The sequence below is a fragment of the Vespa velutina genome, chromosome 4 (genome assembly GCF_912470025.1).
Source record: "Vespa velutina chromosome 4, iVesVel2.1, whole genome shotgun sequence".
In the NCBI taxonomy this organism is placed as follows: domain Eukaryota; kingdom Metazoa; phylum Arthropoda; class Insecta; order Hymenoptera; family Vespidae; genus Vespa; species Vespa velutina.
The window spans coordinates 6,179,443-6,207,233 of record NC_062191.1 but is presented as its reverse complement, the minus strand read 5'-3'; the positions used below and the strand labels follow the sequence as shown (position 1 = coordinate 6,207,233).

Genomic DNA, 27,791 nt, shown 5'->3' with positions numbered 1-27,791 from the left:
GAGTAAGCATACTATAAACTTGTCACTTGATGGTCAATCGTGAAATAACTGGCACCAACTAAGCAAATATTTGGATTTCATGCATAAAATCCAATTGAATCAGCAAATATTATTTATGATGATTTAGTACTATATTGATTTTTTTATTTAATAATGATAACTATGCTAATTCACAAGACGTAAATTTGAACAAATATAAAAAAAAATTACGGTTAGGATTATTCGGCGAAATTTTTTAATGTTCGAATTGATGTATCTAAATATTTGAATTCTGTTTCTTTTTTTTCCTTTTTTATCCTTTTTTTTTATCGAGTTGTTACAATAATTTTTTTTGTTTAAATATTGCAATAGTAATTTGCATATTACTATTGCAATTGATAAGAAAAAAAGCGAGAAACAAAAAAAAGTCATAGCAATTTTTTTTTCTTTTTTTTTTTTTTTCCGTTTTGATAGGTTCGTAGATCATTGAAGATACCAGGACGCAGAAAGGAAAAGGAAAAACTACCTAGCGGTATAACAGCAGATTATAGTGCATCCTTCTTTGCTCACTTGGATCGGGATTTATTGGAGAACTCGCAGAACACGACGGGTGGAACAGGAAACACGGTGGGCGGTGGTACAGGCTCGAGTTGGACAATGAGAACGCCTGATGGTTTGACACAGAGCGACTCATCGGAGACATCGTTGACCTCTTTGAGTACAACAACGACAAATGCCGGTGGACAATCTGGCAAGAATCTCCCTCCTCTTCCACCGAAACCTCCAAAAAGAGGGATTTTAAAAGGGCCAAGATTGAGTATCACCAGTGGTACCATAAACGTCCTTTCGGAAGAAATTGTTCTACCGAACGGGAATGAAGGTGGTTATCAAGAGGCCAGTAATTTGTTGGTGAGAAACACTCTACAGAACGAAGTGATAGCCTACCAGAACGTTCCGCCTACACACTCAACAAGCTTAGGTGCCATGGCTGCTGGTCTCACGAAGGACGAAGTTTGCAGTCCTTCCGAGGAAGAAACGCAATCTTGGCGAATATCTTCTCAACAATCTTCTCATCATCATCAGCATTTTCATCATCAACAACAGCACCTTCAGCAACACCATGAACAACATCAGCAACATCAATTGCATCATCAACAACAGCAGCAGCAGCAACAACAACAGCAACAACAGCAACATCATCATCATCATCATCATCCGGCTGAGTCGAAATTGCTGCAGGTATAAACGGAAAAATAATTGTTATCGTTGATGAATATAAAAGTGGAAATAACACTTGTGATCTCCTGTGATTTCGCATTTTTAGGTTGTGACAAGTGCCAGTCCGTCGGCTGATTCTTTGACGGACACGACCAATTCGAGTTTCGCTACACCACCGTTCAGTTTGTCACCGGTCGGTGAATCTCAGGGTTTCTGTAGATGGCGATCCTCAGCTTCTTTCGAGGAACAAGGAGTAGAACTTCAGCTACCGGAAATTGTGCCTCTCGAACTTCCGGAACCACGAGAATTGACAATCCAAAGGCAGCCACCACCTCGTAACGATTTTGGTTTTTCTCTTCGTCGTGCTGTCATTGTTGAACGTGCTGCCAATGGTGTTACTCAAATGAGGCCTGTCATTTTCGCTGAACCTGGTACTTTAGTTCAACATAACAACGACACTGGTCTTCTACCGGGTGACCGGCTTATCGAAGTTAATGGGATCAATGTCGATGATAAGTCTAGGGAAGAGATCATTGATTTAATTAAAGGATCTGGTAGCAGTGTCACGGTGAAGGTAAGTTGTTTTATTTATTTATTTATTTTTTTTTTTTCAGAGTAGTCAGTAATTAGTGTTGTTATTATTTTGTTTATTTAATAACATATCTAATAGATATATGGCATAGTTAAAATATGAAATCATCGAAATATTTGTGCAACGTAACAACATGTAGGCAGGAAGCATACTAAAGAGAATATAGAATGAGTGATACGAACTTAATGAGGCATTGACAGCAATTCTGAACGTTTCAGTTCGAGACATTAGCATACAATGAGCGAAAGTGCTTGTTTTTACAGACTACGTTCTCTTTAAAGTATTTCAAAATCTGAAAGACTTTGTGAAGAATAATTGGATTGAAAAAGAAAGATCGTATTTATATCGGACTCTTTTGATCGATTTCATTCGTAACATTCGTAACTTTTTTATCTATGATATTATCTTATTTATTTTAATTAGATTAATTCTAAGCAATTTATTTGATTTATATATATCAGAGATATACAAAAATTAGAAATTTGGGGATGGCTTTGTGATAGAATATTTGACTTATAAGGGATGATTTTTAATCTCGTTATTTACAAAATTAGGAAACTTTATACAGTGATTAATAATGGTCCTAAGTAAAACGTTGTTTTTTATGTTGTTTGCTTTAAGTCGAAGGGAATGAAAAATTTTCTTAAGCCTGCTCTCCAAGAAGAATGGAATAAATAATAGACACTTCGACGTAAAAATGTTTTCCGTTTTTATATATAATAAAAGATTGATAATAGATAAAAATTATAAAAAGTTTGCACGTTATACATGTTCAATATAAAAAAAAAAGCATTTATAGTATATTATAATAATACGTAAGTATATAAATAAGTAGGGGTTATGTATGATAATGAATAGACGTGAGAAAGCTTTTTCAAAGTGATTTATATCGTGTATATAAATAAAACAACTTTCATTTTCAAGAAATACAGTACAGTTAACGAAGACAATATCTGATTTCGTAATGAATAAAAATAAGAATATGGGTATTTATATGATCAATTAATTTTTAATTAGTTGAGATAAAGGTAATAAAAATATATAGTTCTCAAATATTACTTTATGATTTTGTTTACTCGTTTAAATACATAAAAATATATATTAAAAAAATGATGGATTAAAAGCAACGATATCAGTCTTATGTTTTTTTTTTTTTTTTTTTTTTTTTTTTTTATCACCTTTTACAAGTAATAAGATAAAAACAAAAAATATCATCATCTTAAAAAATGATTTATCTATCATTGAATAAATAAATAAACATCTGACACAATAGCTCATTAAAATACACGATAAATGTTTCATACAATTTTTAAACTTTATCTAAAACTTTTCTCAAATAACTTAAATAATGTTTAAAGCTTAGAAATTTAGGAGAGAGAAATGAAAGATAAAGAAAAAGAGAAAAAAAAGCGCGACAAGAAAATTTATTCAAGAAAAAAATTCTTTACGTATCCAAGAAAAAGAGTGTAACAATTTGTTGAATTTCCGCGATTTGTGATATTTTTCTTAGGTGAGTCTTTTTTTTTTTTTTTTTTTTTTCTTTTTTAGTATCCTAATTTCGCAGTATTAAGGATTATTATAAGCTCTCAAGTTTAATGGAAAGGCAAATTATAGTGGAATCGTTGGGTCATTGCCTTTCAGTCAAATTCTCCAAGATCTATTTGCTGTCCCTTTCGCCGTCCGATTTCCACGTAAGAAGTAATTGCGATTCGGAATTGTTAGGACGCGATTGCGATATTTGACGAAGATATACGTAATGGAGTGGGAAGTGGAGGAGAAGGAGGAGAAGGAAGAGAAGGATGATAGGAAGAGGGGTGAAAGGAGGAGAAGATGGATGCAGTCAACGTCGAAAGGTCGAAGCTTGCTTGAACGTTTATTGCGCAAATGGAGGAGTTTCCCACCCGCAGTTTCTCTAACCACATCTTTCATTTCATCTTTTCTCTTTCTTCCTCCGAGTTCAAAAGAGCGATCATAGCGATGAGATCGATTCATGAGTACATACAACAGGTTTTTTTTCGATTAAAGTTTTAGAATAGAAATATGATAATTGAGAATAATTGATCGTTCAATTTTATATTAGAAAAAAAGAAAACACAAGAAAGGACATGCCAATAGATCAACGTGTTAACAAGACATAAATACCCATTAGAGAACGTAATATTACGCTGAGTATTATGAATCCATCAATGAGTCACTGCAATTTTTACTCGGTAAAATGAAATAAATTTTTTTTTTTTTTTTTTTTTTTTTAAGCAATTGATTCGATAATTTTGATCGAACATTCATTTTTAAAGAATTTAATATGATATTAATGGTATTTATTTATTCTATATTTTTATTTCTAAATCGTATTAGGCAAACTACTAATGGAACGTGACGTTTGGGATGAACGAGATTTTGATATAACGATTAATTTTTAATTTAATAAATAAATGATTTTCTAATTGATTAAGGATTAATATGATATTTATATGTCAAAAATATAATTATTATTCTTTTATACTTTTTATATCATTTTTTCTTTTCTTTGTTTTTTTTTTTTTTTTTTTTTTTTTTTTTTGTTTTTTCTTTATTTTCTTCCTGATACTTTAATGGATAAATGTTTACGTGCATAGACAAATAGATCTGTTGGTTTTAGAACGTAAATGTTACAGGTGTTTTAAATGACATTCAGAGTGTAGTTCACCAGTGACCTGCATGGAATTCGAGGTGTTCGCTAGAGTATATACATACATTCGAATACAATTACTCCATAAAAATTAGAAATCTCCATAGAATCTATTGGTTCGGTCGTAGGAATGTCGATTAAGAGAAAAGATTTTAATTTATCATCAATGTTAAATATTTCAAATGTATATACCGTTATTATTGCTGATGAGTTGAATGCATTTAAAAATCGTGTATCGCGTATAAAAGAGGAATGTAATCGTTATCGGATTATCGATGAAATATATTCGACCCTTCCATTGTTTCTATTTGTAAGAGAAACGTTTGATCCAATCGTTACTGCCTAGTAAATGTTCGATGGCTCGAATCGAATCGGATTGATCCAGGTTGTGGTGGGGGGTTAGGTGAGGGGGAGAGCTTCATTCTGAATGAAAGTTTCTCGGTGAATGTCGTGCAAAATACGAAGGTTAAATAAAAATATATATATTATATATATGTATATAAAGTACTCTATTTAAAATCGAATAAATTTGTATAGAGCAAATAAAAGGAAGATAATTGGATAAGACAAATTAATTCGAAGATTTAACTCTTTATAATGTTATTTCAATGTTATAAGCTCATATATATATATACATATATATATATTTTTTTTTCCAAACAAAATTTATTTTTTTTTTTTTTTTGTTTATATACGAAGATCAATTTTTTTTTATTAATGACTCAAAATTGGATCATATAAGGATCAACTTCTCCCGTAATAAAAAATAAATCATTTGTTTCTCGATTTTATTAAAAAAAATAAAAATAAAAAAAAAAGTAACATTAATACCTTTCGATCATACTTTTTAATTCATTCTTTTTTCCCAAAGCTTCCGTGGCCTTCATTCACAGAATTTTATTTTTTTTAACCTTAAATATATTTCATGAATTCACGTTCATTGATCTTAGTTAATAGGTCAATTAGAAAAGCATTCAGAGAATCGTAAACATTATTTGTTCTAATCGTTCCATCGATGATACTTGTTGATAGACGCGAGGAACTAATAATAAAAGGAAAATATTTTTCAAAACGTGTCATTTAGAAATTATAATTAAAAAAATAGAAAAAAGAAGGAAGAAAAGAAAAGTAATTGACATCCGATGATACTCGTTTATAAAATATATCGTTAACATGATCAAAATTGGCTTTATTATGTACACGTAAAAAAAAAAAAAAAGAAAAAAAAAAGAAAAAAAAATGAAGAATAAAAATACACTCGCAAGAAACATAGAACGAGAATTAAAAATAAATTCTTTCGTTTAATATTTTTGCTCATTATCGAAATAATTATTTTTAGTTATCTCGTAATATTTAAGCTTCAGTTAATATTTTTTGATTCGTCAGAGCGTGAATGTGAGTTAACACGAATCGTCTGGCACGTCCCCTCCTTCTCTTTAGAATTGGATGCTCTTTAATAATGCCTTCCTTCCTTCTTCCACCCCTGTTTTCTCTCTCTCTCTCTCTCTCTCTCTCTCTGTCTCTCTGTCTCTCTGTCTCTCTGTCTCTCCTTTTCATAGACACACATACATCATACACGCACACGCAATTCCTCATTATGTCGATTGTTTATTCCGATGCAGAAAGAGCAAGGGGAAGAAGAATCAAGACTGCGAAAGCATAAGAGGAATGCTATGCTCTCTTTTTCTTTCTCTCCTTTCCTTCTATCTGTCTATCTATCTATCTATCTATCCGTCTTTCTTTCTCTTTCTCTTTCTCTTTCTCTTTCTCTTTCTCTTTCTCGAGACTCTCCCCGGATGTTTCTGGATATTCGCCAAAGTAAACAATTTCGCGAGAAAGAGGCGGATGTGCTATGCTCCACGTCCCTCGTTACGTTTCCCTCGAATAGGCGCCAAGTTACGACACGTTCCTTGTTATAGAGCACTCTATCGTAAAGAGTACGAGCCATTTAACTCGAGTATTTTCTTCTTGGACCGTGACGGACCGTTTCTTGATTCTTTTTAATTTTCATTTTATATCTATATAACTAGGGGAAGTAATTAAAAGAATTTTTAATTAGATAATTATCTATATATATTTATTTATGAATAACAAATATAAGATATATCTTATCTTGATAATTGTACGAGGAAAATTCATTTATTTTCTTATTTTCAAAAGTTCAATTATTTTCGTATTTTTCGTATAAGATTATATAAAACACGGATCATGATGCTCGATTGCCATTATCAATTGTTTTATCTTATATCAAGCAAGTGATTCCTGTAAAAAATACTTTCAAATATTTTATAACATTGATATCCGAGACGAGGAATTATTCAAGAAATTTTTTCTTTTTTTTCTTTTTTTTTTTTTTTTTTTTTTTTTTTTTTATGGAAAAAGAAGATAAACAATTACCGTCGTCGATAATAGTTATCAGTATGTCAAAAAAATTTTAATCGTACATAATGATTATACATAATTAAAGTCATTTGAAGAAATATATTAATTATAATGTCATAACTTTAAGAATTTAAGTTATTATTAAACTAAATATATAAATTAAATTATAAACTAATTAAATAATAAACTAAATTATTAAAAAAATATGTATTAAACTGTTTATTAAAAGCATGTCTTATTGTAAATAAGTCTTGTTCATTCAATTGTAAAAGATTATGTATATAAAGATAGCATGATCGATAGTTGTTAAATCAAAAAGTTTTTTGATCAACAATTATTTAAGAGGAAAAAAAGAATAAAACTGTTAAATTAGCCTGATTTTATAAGTATTGATAAATTTATAAAAAAAAAATGATAATTTAAAAAAAAAAAATATTAGAAATCATTGATGTAAAATATTAGAACGATCAGGTGATAGAGTGTGAACGAACGTCATATTTTTTTTTCTTTTTTCTTTTTTTTTTTTTTTTTTCCTTAAAAATTTTGTGTGTAGAAAAACTAGCTAGCTAGGCTTCAATATCATAGAAATTGGAACTTTATCCGGTTGTTCAAAAGGGCATTCATTAGTTTCACCTCGGTGAGCAGTCATCGTAGCTCGTTTTTCGGGCTTTGTTCATTTTTCTTCCTTTTCTATTTTTTTGTTTTCTTTTTCTTTAAAAAAAGTATCGTGAAAGTGCACTGTACTATGAAGAAAAAAAAGTTAGCAACTGACAAAAATATTTTGTTGATCATGTTATTGTTTCTCTCTCTCTCTCTTTCTCTCTCTCTCTTCCCCCCCCCCTCTTTCTTTCTGTTTTTTTGTATCCTACTTCCATATTCGAAAAAAAAAATAACTATTTTTCAGATTAATAGATATTGCGAGTAATATCTTAAGATAGTAATCAAGAAATTTCACCACACTCCGTTTTTACTTTTCCACTTCTTTCGTTTTTCTATTTTTTTTTTTTTTTCTTTTTTTTCTGTTTTTTCTTTTTCTTTTTTTATTCGCGATAATCACGGTTTAGATGTAACTTGGCCCAATTCAATGATTCAGCTTTGTAGATCGTGTGATAGATAGGAACCGGTTAGAGTATTACTGGAGCAAGTCGAGTTGTCTTTCTTTATTTTTGTTTTGAGCATACACACACACACACACACACACGCGCGCGCGCGCGCGCGAGAGCGTACGCGTACATATACATACATTCAAGAAGAAGAAAGATTTAACATCTTATTAAGTATACCACGAAGTCCGTTAAATCAACTATAATACATTGATACCGACCAATGAATCTCATTAATGTGATGTTTTATATCATTCGATGTTTAAAATTTATAAATTGATTCGAAAGTATCGAAAAAAGAAAAAGAAAAAGATTTTCTAAATTGTTAGGGGAATACAGAGAAAGATAACAAATAAAATCTATGTAAACGCGTATCCTAATAAATTCTAACGCAAATTTCTAAACAAATAAACAAAAAATATGAGTGTTTATATACGTACGCGTAGTTGTAGGAACGTTATCTGTCCTAATCGTCTTACCAATGATCATAAATAGATACGCGGAGCTTCTTCTGATGTGTTTCGTTTAAATTCAAGGAGTTGAAACAGACATGAATGAATTCACGAAGTTTGAAGGCCGACAAAGGAATAAAAATTCGATTTGATTTTAATTTTGTCTTTATATTCCGGGATATCGGGAAGAAAGGAAAATTATCAACGAAATCAACGATTTTGAAGGAATCGCAAATAAAAATATTCCTTTGAAGATATAGAATTTATTTCTGAGTAGAGAGAGAGAGAGAGAGAGAGAGAGAGAGAGAGAGAGAGAGAGAGAGAGAGAGAGAGAGAGAGAGAGAAAGAAATAAATAAATAACGCAATTTTTTTTTTATGTTTTCTTTTTACGTCAAACAATTCACAAATTATTTTCTCGAATAATTTCGAACTGAAAGATTGAATCCCCGACATAATGGAGCAAATAAAGCGTGTAAAAAAGAATTAAATTTTCTTTTCTTTTCTTTTCTTTTCTTTCTTCCGAACATTATGCCAATAATTTATTTTATCTGCACTTTTGTTTTCAATCAATTGCGACTGATTTAATTTATGCAAAAAAAAAAAAAAAAAAAAAAAGAAAAAAAAAATATATATATATATATATATATATATAGAGAAAAAAAAATAGAAAAAAATATCCAAAGTCTAGTCTTGTACGTCGAAATGACTTTGAAAAAAAGAATTCGAATAGCTGCTATTCGATGCACGCAACGACGTACGTAAGTAGGTGTATCGTTACGTGAAGAAGAACGTAAAAGAGAAAGAGGAAAGGAAAAGAAACGGTGTTTTCCAAGAGGCCATCGTTTTCGTCGTCGTTGTCGTTGTCGTCTTCGTCGTCTTCGTCGTCTTTTGGTTCATTGCCACTGCCGTTGGTACCGAATATAGCGGGATCATGAGTCACGTTCCGTAATAAGACTATACTTGGCCAAGTAGAATCAGTTGCGGGAGGAGAGAAGGTTTTCCAAGAAAGCAAGATCGTTCTCCAGCATTCATGGATCCTTTCCACCCCACTCTTCTCCTTTTATTCCCTCTTTATCGTGACAAAAACTGAATAGAAAAAGATTCAACGGGTCTGTCATGCTTTAAACTTTGTCTCGTACTCGTCGGGAGTCCTAAAAAGAAATATATATAATATGAGATACTTCCAAGAGATGATTACCGGATCTACGGGCCAAAAGATAAGCGCAAAATTTGGTGCTGGAACGCGTATTACTTTTTTTAATGCACGACTGAATTCACCGGGTCACGTTTCTATATATTTTTGAAGATCTAATCGTTATCATATCTTTGTCTTGTTGGGCGCTTTTATCATATTCCTTTTGTTTTTTATTTTATTATTATTATTATTATTATTATTATTATTTCTTTTTTTTTTTTCGTTAATCCATTAACGCACGATTTATCTTTTTTTATGAATCTCTAAGAAAAAAAAGAAAAAATATTTATCTTAGTTACTATAAGCAAATGTTGGAGTAGAAATAATTGAAAAATGGAAAAGTTTTATATATATATATATATATATAAAATTTAATGAAAAATTAAATTATTGCAAATACATTATATTATGCATATTAAACTACATTAAACGTTAATGTGTTGTTGTAATTTAATCTGAAGGAATATCGTAATGATGAATTTTTCGAAATAAGTAATGCCATTTTCTTGATTCATTTGAAACAATACTCGAGATCATTGAATAAGAATGCACTAGCGATTATTCGCTTCCACAATCCTGGAATGATCGCTGACTCATTTCTCGACGACATGGCCGTAATGCCGTGGAATTCGTTTTACTTGTTTAATTGATTTGACAGATGATTCAAATTCTTCGCGGCTGAATTGCGTGTTCTCGCAAAATTGTGATCATCGATGATTACACGGTTTCACGATTATTATTCTTCTAAGTTTTCCAAGCGTTTAGTTTTCATCATTTATCTCTTGAAATTCCAAGAAAAATCTAAGAATTTCGAAAATTCAAAATACATACGTGCGCACACTTGGACGCCTACACACAAGACGATTATCTATTATCTTTGACATTATTTACAAAAGCGATATGATGATATATTGAAGCTTTGTTGATATCATATCCTATTTGCGTTATCTTTATTCGTTCAATATAATATTTTAATCTAATCCTTTATCTTATCCAGATATATAGATAAATTAATTTTATTTCTTACAAATTAACAATCACATTGAATTGTATAATTTCTAACAAATTGTCTTTCACTTTGATACAAATTTTTTTTTAACTTGTCATACACACACACACACACATATATACACGCACGCACGCGTATGTATATACGTATGATATTTCTTATTTTTATTTTATTTCATACTTGTAAATATATTTTTAACAAATAAAATCGTATATTGTTATTATAATTCTTCAAGCAAGCTTTCCTCACTTTTCGATTTTTCTATTTCTTCTTTCTTTTCTTTTCTTTTTTTTTTTTTTTTTTTTTTTTTTTTTGAGAAGAACAGGTAAAAATTTCTGTGACTGGAATTTAGACACCTCGTCGCCGAAAGATCGGCTGTACGATAAATCCCGGTTTTTTTTTTTTTTTTTTTCCACGATCGAAGAGCTTAACTAATGTATCTTCGAAGAAAACCCAGAAACATCCGTTAGAACTCTTTCCACATTCCACTGAAGATTGTCTATAGTTGTGTATACTTCCTCAAAGAATACTTAGAAATGTAAAATAATACTTGTTTATGCTTGTTTGTTAAGTTTTTTTCAGCGCTTTTCGTCGATTGTCTCCTTATATCGAAAATCATTAATCGAAAACGTCCTATTGAAAATTTCATAGCCATTTTACGATATTATATTTAATATGAAAAATTTGTTTTCTTCTTACGATCTACATTTTGCTTTCAAAGTTAACGTTAAAACATATGTATCTTTTAGATAATAAGCTTTATCTTGAAATAGAAATATAAAAATATTGTTGTTTCTTTCTTGCGTTATTCAATGTATAAATATTATATCTCATGTATGCGTAGACTTGAGTGTATTTAATAGATTAAATGTATTTGTAGTTATCGAGAAGAGCGAAAACGAAAAAGTTATTAAGAAAAATTGCAATTCTTTTTTCTCGAGTCTACGAATTAAAATAATTTTACGATCTGTTTTTAACTTATACGTCAATTTTATTCGTATAAGTGTCAATATTTTTATTTAATTTAATCTTATAACGATAAACAAACGCAAACGTCTTTTGATCAATAGTTTTTTTTTTTTTTTTTTTTTTTTTTTTAATAATTATCATTTCAATAAACTCATTATAAAATTAAAACATTGATTGCTTTCGATAGTTCTAATATTAATTTATTACGTATTACTAACTTAATAAATACAATTATATTAATAATATTATTAATAAACACGAGTACAATAAAAAGCGGCCAATGATATCGTAAATCAAAGACACGATAAAAGAAATAAGAGCGAAAAAATAAAAAAAAAAAAAACAAAAAAAATATAAAAAGTAGAAGAAAAAAAAATTACGAACGATACGTCATCGCCCCAAGGAAGTGCAAAAAAAAAAAAAAAGAAAATAAAAATAATAATAATAATGATTGATTCGTTAAAATCGCAAATTCATGCGACGTTAGGTTTTGGTCTGGTCCCCTTTTCGTCACGCGATTCGCATAAGCTTACGCGTGCGTTCGGTGTCGTAGCGATCGTCGAAAGATCTCCTTCTCCTCCTCCTCCTCTTCATCCTACCCTCTCCCTCCTTACCCTCCCGTTCTTTTTCATTCTTCGTCAACATCCTGCTTCCTGTACTGCTTACGTGCTCTTTCACGACATGCAGACCCCGTGCGTGCGTGTACTCGTTCACTCACTCACTAACTCATTCCTCACTCACTCACTCTCTCATTTCATTCATTTCACTCACTACTCACTCACTCAAGGGACATGCACGACCTATCACGACACGCGTGTGTTAATCTCGATGCGTAAAAAAGGCGTGTACGCATACTACTGTTCATCATAAGCTATTGGACACCTACGTTTATTATTCAATTTCATGTCCGATTTAAATTACAAGATGGAACAACGCAGTAAGCGTTGAAAATTATTCAAAGTTATTCGTTCTCTATAAGTTACGTCAAATGCTTGATATCATTTATATATATATAAGTGATAAATTGATTACGTCAATTGTTATTTTTCAAAGTCTGCGCGAGAACTATTTTTTTTTTTTTTTTTTTTTTTTTTTTTTTTAAGGAAATAAATAAGAAAAAGAGAACGTGTTAATCTATAATTAGAGAGACCATGGTAGTTTTGATTTAATATTTTATTAGGTACTTTATTATTGAGCCAAAGCAATTTTTGTGAAAGTGCTTCGACTCAATTTTGTTTTTTTTCTTCTATGAATAATAAAAAGAAGATATTAATCTATATTTATATTCAGTTGTCTTCTTTTTTTATTTTTTATTCTTTATTTCTTTTACTTTTTATTTATTTATTTATTTATTTTTTTTTTTTGTTAATTCCATTTATATACCATTTTCCTTCAAAAATGACAGCTCATATTTTAAAGTATTACAATGAAATAAATATGTATTCTCGAAAAAGTATAAATTATCAATGACATACTTATATACTCTCGTCGTACATGTCCCCTATATATATTGAGAATTGTGATGATGCATAAGACTGGTTTGATATTTTTAAAGACTTTGCTTTTTGAATGGATCCTTTCGAGTATTATTGGTCATGTATGTACATACATAAGTACATATAACGAAAGAGCATTACTCGTGATAGTTGCCAGCATTATTCGTCGTGACGACCTTCGTGCGTAGGTCAAGAGCACGTGGGTGTAGATGCTCTCGGCCTCGATTCGAGAGAAAGAGAGAAAGAGATATAAGCTCGTTCCGAGTTATTTTCGAACGTTTACATTCCAGATAATGCTATCATCTTATGCAGATGTAGTCGTTGATGATAATCGATGATTCATAACGATTTTCATAAGCCAGATCGGATAAGATCAATGAAATAAAATCTTTTTCGTTAACATACTACAGGCAAAACAAAATCATTCGAAGCAAAAACAGAAAAACCAAAAAAAAAAGAAAATGTATATATATATACATATATATCTTGTGATTCGCAGGTGCAACCAGTCGCGGAACTATCAGAGCTCTCAAGACGAGGTGGAAGCGACGGCCAGCAAGTCGAGCTGGCACCTGCGAATATTCGCGGTGGCACGCTCCGTCGATCCGGTAGCCTGCGGTTTCATCAGAATACGGTAAGTCTTCGATCGATTCAGTAGCCTCCTTTCTCCGTCCAACACCTTCGTTATTTAAATTAAAATACTTGATTTTTAAAACCGTTATTTAAGATCGAATTTTTATAAAAGATTCTCGTTTTTATTCCGAACAATCGATCGATTTTTCAAAAATTGATTAAAAACATTTAACCAAAAAAATTATTTCAATGCTCGAAAAGGAATCGTTGATTATACGATAAAATTTGATCGTTGCTTTTGAATCATATCTGATCATAACTCATATACTTCAGTTTGTGAAAACTTTACTTTTCTTTGTCTTAAAATAAGAATTGTAAAAGTAATAGAATGAGAATTGTCAATTTTTTGAGAAAAACTTTTTCTTTTTTAAGTCGTTGCAAGAATTCAATTAATACAATAAAAATATGATTATAAAGATAGAGGAATCTTTTTGGGTTCATGACATTTGTGCTAGTTTTATTTTCATTCGAAAATATTCATTGCTTTCTTTATTCATGCGTTTGTGAAATAATAACATTCCAAGTTGTGAGATGAGGATAAATGGCGGTTTTAGTCGACTTATAATCCGATCATGGTGTCAATTTTGGACAAGGATAATAATGTATTCCTATATTCGTGAAAAAAAGAGTAAAGGACACAATAATATAATATACGCGTATATCGAAGATTGCGAAGAGAAAGAGAGAAAGAGAGAGAGAGAGAGAGAGAGAGAGAGAGAAAGAGAAAAAGAGAAAGAGAGATATCATAGAGGTGCTTACTTTCCACCCACATTCCCTAGAACGACGCAGTGGCATAGTAATCGCATAACGGTACACATCCCGACTTCTTCGTACTTTAACGCTTTGTTTCCATTGAAGCTAACGGACGTAATACTGATATAAGAATGTACGTGAAATGAAGAGGAAAGAACCTCGCTATCTTGGTCACTTATTTATTTGTAGGAGCTAAATGGAGATAGAAAGAGAGAGAAAAAGAAAGAGAAAGAGAGAGAGAAAGAAAGAGAGAAAGATTTTCGTTTATATCGTATTTCAGACGATTTGCAACTTGGAACGTCAATATGACAGAAAGTGTTTAAAGTTCATCGTACATCTTTCGTTTTATTATAAATCATTCGAATATGACGTTATTTATAAGATATAACAACTGGGGTCAATACATAATCATACGGTATTAATACTGGGACACACGTTGTACGGTTTCATTCGTAAGGATTTCAATTCGTGACAAACAATTTTATCAGACATTCCGAGTTTAAATTTTATCTGACAAAGATTAACTTTTCATTTGGTTTCATTGTAATCATTAAATTAAAAAATATTAAAAAAATTATTTAAAACTGAACAAACTTATTCGTTATTAAATATTAATTTAACATCTCGACATGTTATAGACATTCAATATATATATATATATAACTCTGATTGATTTTAATCGCAGACAGAAAGCGACGTCGAAAGTACTTGAAAATTTCTCGCGAATCATCAATGTACACCCTTAATCCACGATCTACGAGCAAATGGGGTTGATTTATAGCGAGGTAGGGGAGAGTGATAGTGGTTGCGGGCTTTTGAAATGCCGTTAATAAATTAAATTGTCGCACGGTACATTCCACGTTATCGTTGATGCGGGATCGTCGGCTCGTGTAATGTCATTAACGAAGATCAAAGGCCTGTCAATAATTTCATGTTACATCGATCGCGAATGATCTTCCATTATCACTTTACTGCGAAGACATATTCGTTCGTTACGTCTTCATCGTGTGCGATCTTTACCATGAAAAACCGGTTGTCTTGTAGTTTTTTTATAATTTCTTTCCCATGACGTTTTACTCTTTATATCTAGAATGGTATATGTGTGTACGTGCGTTCGTTCGTGCAGTTTTGAATGGAGCAACGAGCGATGGCCAAACTCGCACCGTTTGTAGTCTCTCAAGAGACGACTGCTTTTCACCGGTGCAGCTGTACAAGTTAATTCTCTTCTCCCTCTTAACCCCACCTCTCTCTCTCTCTCTCTCTCTCTCTCACTCTCTCTCTCTCTCTCTCTTTTCTCATGCGTAACGTATCGATCGTTAAGTCGATCCCAATGAGAAAACTAGTTGGCTGTATTATTATTGTGTTCCTTTTCACTAGCTTCTTTCCTTTAACCTTTAGACCGTTAGCATGAACCAACGTTTGGGCTTGGTACAAGATCATTTCTAATAAAAAAGAAAAAAGAAGAACACGAAGTAAATCGTTGCAAGAATGCAAATAATACAATAAAAATATGATTATAGAGATAAAGGAATATTTTTGGGTTCATGACATTTGTGCTAGTTTTATTTTCATTTGAAAATATTCATTGGTTTTTTATATTTATGCGTTTGTGAAATAATAACATTCGAAGTTGTGAGATGAGGAAAAATGGCGATTTCTGTCATTCGTTAAATTCGTTCGTCGGTAAAAAATTTACGCGGGAAATTTAAATGCATTCTCCCGCATTAGAACATCTTATTTTAAAGTAGTGATCATATAAATAGTTTTCTAATGATCAGTCAGAACCGTAGAAGCGATTATAGTGCATCATACGACGTATCGGAAAAGAAGGTTAATGTTCACAAGATGATCGGGTCATATCGATACTGTGCCATACCAACTCCAGAGAGAATGGTATCGTTTGTTCTACCGATTGTCGGTAAGGACGGTACTTATACACTTTGGTACCGAATGCGTGTAATGCGTGTAATGTTATGCGTGACGGTAACGTTCTCTAGTGGACGTTCTCGGTGTCACTCCAATGAAAATGAACTTGCTATTATTGATTCAAAATTATGTTCAGATTATTCCATAGAAGAATGATTTATTGATCTTTTTTTTAAGAATTTTCTTCGATCTTTCCTTATTCCAAATGAAATTACATATATTTTGTGCACGTACTTGAATCGTTATTTTTTTCTTTCTCTTTTCTTTTTTTTTTAATCTCTTTTATCATATCGTCACATTTTCAAAAATTCACATTTATCTATTTTTGGAATGACGTTCGTGTCTGAACTTTTACATATAGATATGATTACCTTGATAAGCACCATAATTTCCTTCAAAAGTAAATTAAAGAAATGAATTCTTGTCGGGCGTGCCGAGGCATCCATGTGGCATAACATAGATCGTTCAAGGTTCTAGGCTGGTGTAAAATGGACGCATCGTTTAATAGGGTGCGGTCGTTCTCTTCGGACGAATAAGAAAAAAGTTGATTTGTTTCTTGGTTTTTCTTTTTTTTTCTTTTTTTTTTTTCTCTTCCTTCCTTTGCCTCGTTTATCCTTCATTTCATTGTTCGTTCGGTTAACTGCAAATGTTCATATTCTACGATTATCGTTTCAGACCTAATGTTCATTATTTTTCTCTTTCCTTGTGGATTGAACACGAATGTAGCAGTTTATTATGCAGCAACATCGTACGTAAATGTCGCATTATGTAATTACAATTGCAGAGTACGCGTTGCGTGTAAGTGATTACGTCGTTACCGTTCTCCAGCATCATTATATTATGTATATACTATGTTCTCAAAGCAAACTGCGACGGGCAGGTCGTTTGTGTACAGACGATAATGTCGTTCGTCATCGAGCGTTGAAAAAATATCTTTTGCCTGGAGCCACGATGCCGGTGCATTGCAGATGCCTGTTGCAATATGTCGATCCAAACGATATCTACTACGTATCTCTCTTATTTTACGCGAGTTTCTTTCTATTTATTTTTCTTTTTCCATATTTTCTTTTTGTTGTTGGTTTTCTTTCCTTCTTTTTTTTTCTTTTTTTCTTTTTTTTTTTTTTTTTTTTTTTTTTTTTTTCCTTCATCTATCCTTGCCGTGTACACGTGCGGCAAGTGTCAAACGTCGACATTTCAAAATTGATCATTAGCGTCCTAGAATGATCTCAAATGAGTCTGTAAGTAATAAAAAAAGGTTATAAATTATTATCGACGTTTATCATTGATTATTGCAAATAACTACAACTAATGATATCTAATTTTTACGTAAACCATAGATCTAATATATATCGAAGATCGTTATGTTCTCGTCAAAATTTGACACGCATTTGTCATCGTTTTATTTAGTCGTGTTTGAAAAGTCGAGAAAACAAAGAACAAAATACAAAGACGGTAATTTACATTGTAATGAATGACGAAATCCAAAAAATTTAGTTTACTTCGATCAATGTTAAGTCTATTCTATATATTCGAAGTTGACTATTTATGTATCTCTGACGTAATGTCGGTATAAATTTGCGTTATCCGTAATACTATGCAAGATGCATGCATCTAGTTTTCTGAGCATTTGACATTTGAACTGCGTAGTTAATAGTGATGTATTACCCATTTAAATTGTCCTAAAAGCGATGATACTTAAAGACTATATATATTTCTATAAATTTTATACAAATTATTACTTATACACAATATTTTATTTGTAATTGTATTTTTATATGCAGATTTCATATGTATATTCTTTGTTGAAAATGAAATAATTTTTCTTTCCTCAACGATTGCAGTAGTTAACTTTCTAAGTTTTGCTTTCCCTAGTCCATTGTTCAGCGAATCGGTATTTTTCTTTGCAGATTTTATGCAAAGTAGGTGTTTTGTTACTGTAAAATGTCCGATTGACAATTGCATTCATTGTGGTATGGCTTTTCTCTTTTTTATAGTTGTTTTTTATGACTATTTTATGTTAATAACTATTCACAATGGACGGGTTTTATATTGTGTATATTTCTTTGTTATTTTTTTTTTTGTTGCTTCATATCAACACCAAATATACGTACTATGTATATTATCTTCCGTCCTTGTCGTTTTTACACGTTCTTAATTTATATCGTATGTTATATAATATGCCGCTGCGATTATTAACTTTGAGAAATTTTAATTATTATATTTTGTAGGTATAGAATTAAATTTTTCTTTTTTATCTAATTTGTTAATAATTAATAGATAGTTTTCTGTTTAATCTATTTTTAGTTAAATCTATTTTTTTTTTATTTTATTTATTTATTACTTATTGAATACTTATAGGATATGGTTATCTTTTTCTATCGTTTCTATTAATTCCTTTTGAAGGTGTTAAATATTCTACACCATAAATAAATATGAAAGATGATTTATCTGGTTTATGTTTATTAACTGAAAGTTCTTCGATTCGGTCTATATCAATTGTTTGTTGATGGAGTATCATATCCTATTTTCGATGATTGTTGAGTCGTTCGATTAATATTTAAGAATTTTTATCTGTTTTTCATAAAAAATTTTATATCATTCATCTCATTTCACGGTTGTCTTTTATTAATGGCTTTCGTTAGTCCAATTTGATACTTTGCGATTGCATGTTATTACTTATCGGGGTGACCTGGTTTTCGATGGACGTTACTGCATGTTGTGTGATACTATTCTCAGTTGTTTTAGTGTACTCAAAAGCGTTATGTCCCATATAACTTTCAACGCACATATTCGTTGATATTGCGATATATCCTTAAAAGTATTATATATAATTCGATTTGATATTAATTTTTATTCACTATAATAATGGTGGGAATCATATTTTATAATCATACACCAATGTTAGTTTATATTTTTTAATCAACGTTTGTTTCTTTGAACTTTATCGTTTATCGTATAAATTTTATTTAAAATTTTCTTTTCTCGTTTCTTTTTTATTTTATTTTATTTTATTTTATTTATTTTTTTTTTTTTTTTTAGAATATTTTTTATACAAATCATTGATGTAATGACCATAGCCAATTTAAAGTTAATCAATTTTATTAAAACGTCATTGGGTCGACCAATTTTCAATATTTTTTTTTTCTCTTTTTTTTTTTTTTTTTATTGAAAATTCTAATATTATCTACTTATTGGCCGAACTAATAGATATATCTTATATAGAAATGTTTACCAATTATTTCAGATCAGATATATTATGTAAAATATATTATGTTAGATATATATTATGTAAAATGAACAGAGTTCGGATAAAGACGTTTAATCGGTATCGTAATATCTTTGCAAATTAATTTTAAATCAATCTTAACAATTTTTTGTTGTAGCTTTACGGTAAGAAAGTGTTAGGAACATCGAATTCTAATATCAATGGATATTTCGTATCCGGTGATATTCGATGCGTCGTTCAGCTCTCATTCACAGAACCGCCCTGCTGTCTATATGCTTCGTCGAGATGTCGTAAAAATAGTGGCAACAAGTGGTAAGTGCTACATGGTAACCGTGCGAAGACACTTGTTGCTACTGTATAGTCGAGACGGCGCGGCGACATTCGAGCTTTTAGATTTTTGGCTCGCATCGTCAATCATTCTTTTAATGTTAATTTATATTTTACAATCAACGTTTGTTCCTTTAAACTTTATAATTTAACATATAAGTTTTCTTAAAAGTTTTCTCTTCTTTTCTTTTTTCTTTTCTTCTTTTTCTTTCTCTCTCTCTCTCTCTCTCTCTTTCTCTCTCTCTCTCTCTCTCTCTCTCTCTCTCTCTCTCTAGAATATTTTTTATACAAATCTTTGAAATAATAACAATAGACAATTTAAAATTAATCAATTTTATTAAGGCATTATTCGATCGGCCAATTTTCAATATTTTCTTTTTAATTTGAAAATTTCAATGTTATCGAATTTTGTTGTGATCGAACTAATAGTTATTATTATTTAATTGGCTTTGTTAGCAGGTGTATTTAATGGTATTAAAAATCGATCGGGGACTAATTGCAAATTGTCATTTAGAATAAATCTGATTTTATAAAAATAATTAAAAAAAGAAAGAAAAAAAGAAAGAAAGAAAATTAAAAGGGACATACGATCGCGACTCGATACGATCGGTCTTATCGGTATAAATGTTTTCGAGCTATGTTTCATTTGACTTGGATTGATTTCTTGCGGCGAGCTATATCCTCGGTCTCGCTCGTTTTTCTTAGATTCTCGATCGTGACGCGTCACGAGCCACGCTTAGTTCGAATCGATCACCTACATAATCTACTTCGGAGGAAGTACCAATAGATGATGAGTGAAAAAAAAAAAAAAAGAAAAAGAGAGAAAAAAAAACTATTGCTAGAAAAAAGAGATTAACGTTTAGTGGATACACTATACGAGTGGAATTAACCTGAATGGATAATTGACTCTTAGTAATTGCTCTTTATCTTATCTAATGGATTTATTCGTTATATCTTAGAGATTGAAAAATTTTTATTAATTGATATCAACGGAAATTATCTGTTAACTCGTTATAACATTATTTGTAAATTATTCAAGTTTTCAGAATATTATTTTATTTACAGATAAATATTACAAATAAAATAGTTTATTAAAATAAGTATCATCCTCGTCGTCGTCGTCGTCGTCGTCGTTAGCGTTATTATTATAAATAAAAAATAATGATAATAATAATATTTATATCGTTTGTAAATAAAATAATATTTAAGTTTGAACGATTAAATTATATTAATAATGATGAAATGATAAAATCTGTAAGAATGAAACGTACATTGCTTATCGTTATTTTCTTTTTCTTTTTCCTTTTTTTCTTTCGTTTGTCCTTTTTTCTTTTTTCTTTTTTTTCTTTTTTTTTTTTTTTTTTTTTTTTTTTTTTTTTTTTTTTCTACTTTTATGCAACCGAGAACATTCACATTTCATAAGTAAAAATATTCACGCATGAATATCGCAAGAGAAGCTCGACGTTGTGTCTCCATGACAAATACTCGGAGAAAAAGTATTCTGGTTGCAAGACGTTACATTTTAATTAAATGCTTCGTGCTTATAGTACATCTCACGACATTCTTTTCTTGTTCTCGCCTTCGCATTATACCTACTTCCTTGCATTCTCTCCCCCTCCCTTCCTCTCTCTCTCTCTCTCTCTCTCTCTCTCTTTCTCTCTCTCTCGCACACACATACACACACACATATATATACATACGTGGGTTTACGAGAAAACATCATTGAACGGACTTTACTTGCTAATGGCTTTCGTTTCTAGCTTTCACATATCCTATTAGGAAAAATTCTAAGAATTTTCTTGTCTTTTGTTTAAACCATTATCGTTATCATTGACTCCTAAAAGATAATTGTTTCATCTATCAATTATCAATAGATTCAAATTTGAAGAAAATTCGAACTTCGTAATTGTATACGTTGAATCGTGTTAATTTAAGATAGTAGTATATCAAGAAATAAATAAAAATATTCTTGGGTTTTTTCTTTTTTTTTTTTTTCTTTTTTTTTTTCTTTTTTTTTTTTATCGACATATTCTTATCATATCAAATATTTGTATCACTGACTTAATTATCTTATTGTTATACAATTGGTTGATAATATCTTTTTTTTTTTCCTTTTTTTCTTTCTTTTTTTCTTCTATGATGATCGGATCAATAATTGTTAACCTGGAAAAGGGATTGATCGAAAAGTTGAGACACGTGCCAGGTATAGTAGTTATAAAGTGCAGCAGCGTTACGGATTTGGCATATGTTACAGTCACTGTTACAGTCGTACCAGTCAATCCGGTCTTTGCTTGCACTCATGTGAGTCATCGTTGTTATCCTTTTTCCCCGCAAAACGATACTCGATATTCGCCATCAGAGTTCGGAGATTATTTTTCAATCACTCCGATTAGGCCCTTTTCTGATCACGCCATTAAACTTCGAACGAATTTAATTGACCTACGAGAAACACACTTGTGTTTTTTCTCTTCCTTGTTACTTTTCCTTTTTTTTTTCTCTTCCTCTCCTTTTTTTCCTTTCTTCTTTTTATTTTTTATTCTTTTTTTTTTTATTCTTGTTTATTTTTTTTTTTGTAAATTCCTCAAATGGAAAAAGCGTTCAACGATAAAATAAACGAGCAGAAACGTTTATCAGCTTGATCGTCTTCCGAGTTCAAACTGACCTCAATTAGTTCAAAATGAAAGTCATTGTAGAGACTGTTGACGATTTTAATCATGACGATGAAGAAATCAGGCCGATATATACGCTAAAATGTCTGTTCATGGATTAGAAGCAGAGATTTTAGATTGGCTGTTAGGATCATCTAATAAAGAGAAAAATAAAGAAACGTGTGATAATAAAACGTGTGTATTTCTCAGGCTCTCTCTCTCTCTCTCTCTCTCTCTCTCTCTCTCTCTCTCTCTCTCTCTCTCTCTCTCTCTCTCTCTGTTTGTCTGTCTATCTTTCCTTCTCTCTTTCTCTCGAGTAGGTATTTCTATTCGTTTCTCCGAGAACAGCTCCATCTTTTTTACACGACACAAGGTCGTTTTTGCCATTCCTCTTACGTAGTGAGTAACACGTCTCTTGTTCTTCCTTTCTTTCTTCCCTCGAACGGCCTCGACCGACCTTCCTTCGTCGTTTTCTCCGGCTTCACGAAGGCGTCTTCGAAAAGAATTATTTTTGGTCCTCGCTTGGTAAAGTATAGTTGTATATATGTACATATATATATATATATATGTATATACTTGTAATAATTTATATGTAGATATCTGTGCATTCCCAAACTTACATACGTTGGACTATATCTGGTTGTGATCTTACGAGTGATTTATTATTCCCAAGTTAGTCTTGTACTTTTCAAACTTTCAGAAATTAACTATGTGGTAGGATGTGCGATTAAATTAATATTTTTGTCAAGTTAATTTGTTGATTAATGATAATTTCTTCTTCTTTTTTTTTTTTTATTTTTGTTTTTTTTTTTTTTTTTTAATTTTTGTTTTTTGTTTTAACTTTAATTCATAAAGACGTCTGTGTGTCCAAAAAGCATCGAGTCATTTTTAATTAATTAAAATTCCGTCCTCTCGGATTTATTTATTATTAATTATTAAAAAAATTTGTCATCGTCTGTTTTGCATTGCATCGCAATAATTCTATTGATGAAATATTTTATAATTATTTATTATCGATGAAAGAAAAAAAAACGATATACATTATTTTCATAATTTTTCATTTTATTTCTCTTTTAAAAAAAATATTGTTGTATTATATTACAATGCCTGACAAAAATACTTTTTTTTTTCTTTTTTTTTTTTTTTTTTTTTTTCTTATACGTTGCCTCATTTTTCTTAGATACTACGAAATGCGTTTCGTTGGATGTAACGTGAATGATACGGGGTTGTAAATATTGATAATCGCAGACGTTAGTAATCGTTAATCTTATTTGAAAAAGTCGTCAAATAAGCGATACCGAGTCACGGTGTTATCTCTTTCCAAAAACGTCAAATAATTGTTTAACTATTATTAGACATATCTTATGCATTTGTTCACTTTCTTGTTCACTTTTTACGTAACTATAAATAATTTAAAATAAATAAAATCATGATAATGATTATAATCACATGAAATGATCCTATAGTAATCGTCTATACGAAATATAAAAATAATATCGCGTTCAACGGTATTCGTTGATCGTCGAGTTCTTTTGCACAGTGAAAGGTATGTCGTACCTTTAAATCAAATGTTTCGCACCCACGACACAGAAAGGATTTATTCACCCGAATGCGTCTAGATTGTATGGGAGGATGAAATATCAGGGCATACAGAATTATAGTAGAAAGTAACGGTTAATGAAAACCGATTGTTTCTCTCTTTCTTTTGCTCTTGCTGTCGAGTCGTACTTGGCTCGGCGCATTCACCGCATATATGTATATATTATATATGTATGCATCCATCCATGCATGCATGCATGCATGCATGGATGGATGTATGTATGTATGTATGTATGTATGTATGTATGTCTGTATGTATGTACATATGTATGTATATATGTATGTATGCATGTATGTATGTATGTATGTATGTATGTATGTATGTATGTATGTATGTATGTATGTACCGGTAACCGACGAGAAATCCAGCCGTTTCGCCTACGCTTTTTAATCCCAGCTGTGTTATACACCTTCTTCTCTACCTTTAGCCAAAGGTGACACGTTTTCTGGTTTATTAACTTTGTTATATCTATTTTCTTCTATTATACGATCGATATCTTATTGTCTAATGTATCTAGATTATGGTTTTAAAATCTAATACCTATAACAATTTATATCAATTTATATCTCTACAATGTGTTATATATATATATATATATATATATATATATATATATATATATATATGTGTGTGTTTTCTTTTTTAATATTTTTTATTAATATATTTTATTTTATTTCTATGCATATATTTTACTGCATAAAATATAAAACATTTATATTTATATCACATGCATTGTTATATTTATATTATTGTATATATTATATGCAATAATTGTTCGTTGAATACACGCGTACGTTTAAACAAGATCTTACTTACGCCTACGTCTTAATAAATATCATTGTAGTATTCGTATCGCAATTCAGATTAATTACATTAGTTAGTAAAGGATAAAAAATGAAATTAAAATAATTTTTTTGATAAAAATTATATAAACGAAATAATAATTTGTTGTTGTTGTTGTTGTTATTGTTGCTATTGCTGCTAACTAATTTTGACGGAATAATGAACAAAACGCATAGGAGAAATTTTCAACATTAATTTATACGGAAATGAAGCCTCGTGCAGGAAAAAATTTTAATGGAAAAGTTAAAAAAATTTTTTTAATTAATTAACCAACACGTTCTATCGATTTTTTTTTTGGTTTTTTTGGTTTTTTTTTTTTTTTTTTTTTTTTTTTTTGTTATAAAAACGTCATAATGATGATCGATGTTTAGCGATCTTTAATTCGTCATCGAACGTCCCACGAGACTCGCATTGATTTCGACCTAGCGCGTAACGATGGAGAAATTGTCGTGTAGCAATACGCCTACGTCTTATCGATCTTCGTCGTTTTACACCCCTGTACTTTGAATAAGCGTTCCGCTTGTCGAACAATGACGAGTGCGTCATCGTTTGTCAAGATAATTCAACTTCACGTTAGCAAGTATCGTTTTGATTCTCACGATACGTCGTCTCGTGGGCCGTGACGTGTATTATTCTTGCTGTAAATAAATCTCTTTGAACAATAATGCTTTAAAAATAATATTTGCGTCCTACTGAAAAATATTATGAGGTATAATTCAGATAATCGTAAATTTTCTATTGAAATTATGTTACTTAGGATATTTAGTTTTATTTAATTATTTGTTTTTTTTTTTTGTTTTTGTTTTTGTTTTTGTTCTTTTTTTTTTTATACACAATATCTTGTTCTACATTATTCTCTTTATAGATTTTACGAAGCTTTCTTTGAATTTTGTTAAAGAATTAAATGCAATTTATGACGTTTTCTGTATGCATTGGTTCATTGTACTTTTTGTTTTATTAGTTCGATAGTTTTAATGCGCCTGTCGACGATCTCTAGAAAAAGATAATAGAAGTCTGAATAAAGGGTTGCGTCTGAAAAGGGATAGGGCGTGGTCGTTGAAAAGTAGAGATAAGTTTTTGAGCTTATTCGAATAATAATGTATATTTAATAACAACGTCATCATTAACAACAACAAAATTAACACCAATAATAATAATAATAATAATAATAATAATAATAAAAATAATAATAATAATAATAATAATAATAATAATTAATAATGGTAATAGTAATAGTAATAGCATATATAATTATTGTGATAATAGCGGTAATAGTAGTTGTGCATGGGATAGAAAGCGGAGCGAAAGTTAACAATAAATTATTATTTATTACTCTTACATATATGTGTATATATATGTATAATATATATATAAAGTATATATAATGTCTAATAATAAATTTACATATATCTGTATAATAGAAAAGTACAGGAAAAAAAGAGAAAGCCATAAAAAATAAAGTAAACCATCGATAAATTCAATGATTCGAAATGCACGAATTATTCTATGTAAAATTATTACTTAACTTATTCATTGTAATTGGATCGAATGAATGCAATCTTTCCAATTTATTTTCAATCGCGAATTTATTTATTTCTATTTTTCTTTTAGTTAATTTTCGTTGGTCCCAAGTCAGTTTCCGTTCCATTTCGAGACGAATAAGGCTCCACTGGTTTTACTTCGCGGGATGCAATCCGGTGCGTTAGGAGTTTCTTAAAATAGTCTCTTGAATCTTCACGCACGCATTGCTCATAGCACGTGCAGTGCACGCGGATACGGCACGATGTCTGCTGCAATGTATCGCACGTGACGTGCCTTTGAATCGTCATCCTCACCGAAATCTTCCTCTTTGATATGTTACGAGAGTCTATCAATCCAACGATAAATTCTCCGATAGATCGATTTATATTCCCTATGCATTATACGATTCGTCAAGTTAATCACTGTTTCGATACGAGTACTTTTCCTTTCATCAGAAATATATTTTTCAACGATACATTTCAAAATCTATAATCGTAGATACGAACAATCGGACAAATTTGGTTTTTTCTTTTTTTTTTTTTTCGAAAAAATTTTTTTTTTTTTTTACGATCAATTCAAAAATCTAATTTCGTAGAATTAAAATAAAACGATCCGAACGAAACGATCGAGCGAGATAAATTTATAATTCGTTTTGAATTCGATCGTATGAAATTTAATTCAATATCGAGCAACGTAAGTTATTAAAAAAAAAAAATTACGGGCATATTGTTTTCATAATACTTTATATCTCGTTCGAAAGATTCACGATTAAAAATTTTATCGATTTTTCTTTTTCATTTTTTTCTTCTTTTTTTTTTTCGATTGCTTGATTAGTAAACAAACGTTAGTTCGTCGAACCTCAAAAAAAAATTTTTTTTTTTCTTTTTTTTTTACAAAATCAATAAACGATAAATACGACAAGGAGTCTGTAAACGCAAACAGCCGAGTGAAGTGGTTCTCGGAAATCACTCTCGCGTATGCTCCGTACTCGTGTTCGGTTTTACATGGGTGGAGTATCACGACCTCTCCTTGTCGAGCATCGGCCGTTTTAATCGGTGAATAATATTATATCGGACGTTTTACGAGAGAATTTAAATTGAACGCTTTTATCCGTGAAATGATTATGATTTAGGATCACGTTCGAATTTTATGTCTACATATATACCTGTCTACATATATATGAAATAAATGATACTAATAATTCATTTTTCAAACTAACAAATATTTGTCCCAGGCATTGATTATACCAT

At 30.5% G+C, this 27,791-nt stretch overlaps 1 protein-coding gene across 1 annotated transcript in view; it reads left to right on the top strand.

Annotated features, from left to right (window-relative positions):
* Nucleotides 1-27,791, top strand: part of LOC124948821 (unconventional myosin-XVIIIa) — a 74,902-nt gene that overhangs the window by 3,830 nt on the left and 43,281 nt on the right. Inside the window, exons 2-4 of the mRNA XM_047493030.1 lie at nt 454-1,218; nt 1,304-1,771; nt 13,564-13,698. Of these exons, the coding sequence (XP_047348986.1) occupies nt 454-1,218; nt 1,304-1,771; nt 13,564-13,698 (1,368 nt within the window). The remainder of the gene's footprint in view (nt 1-453; nt 1,219-1,303; nt 1,772-13,563; nt 13,699-27,791) is intronic.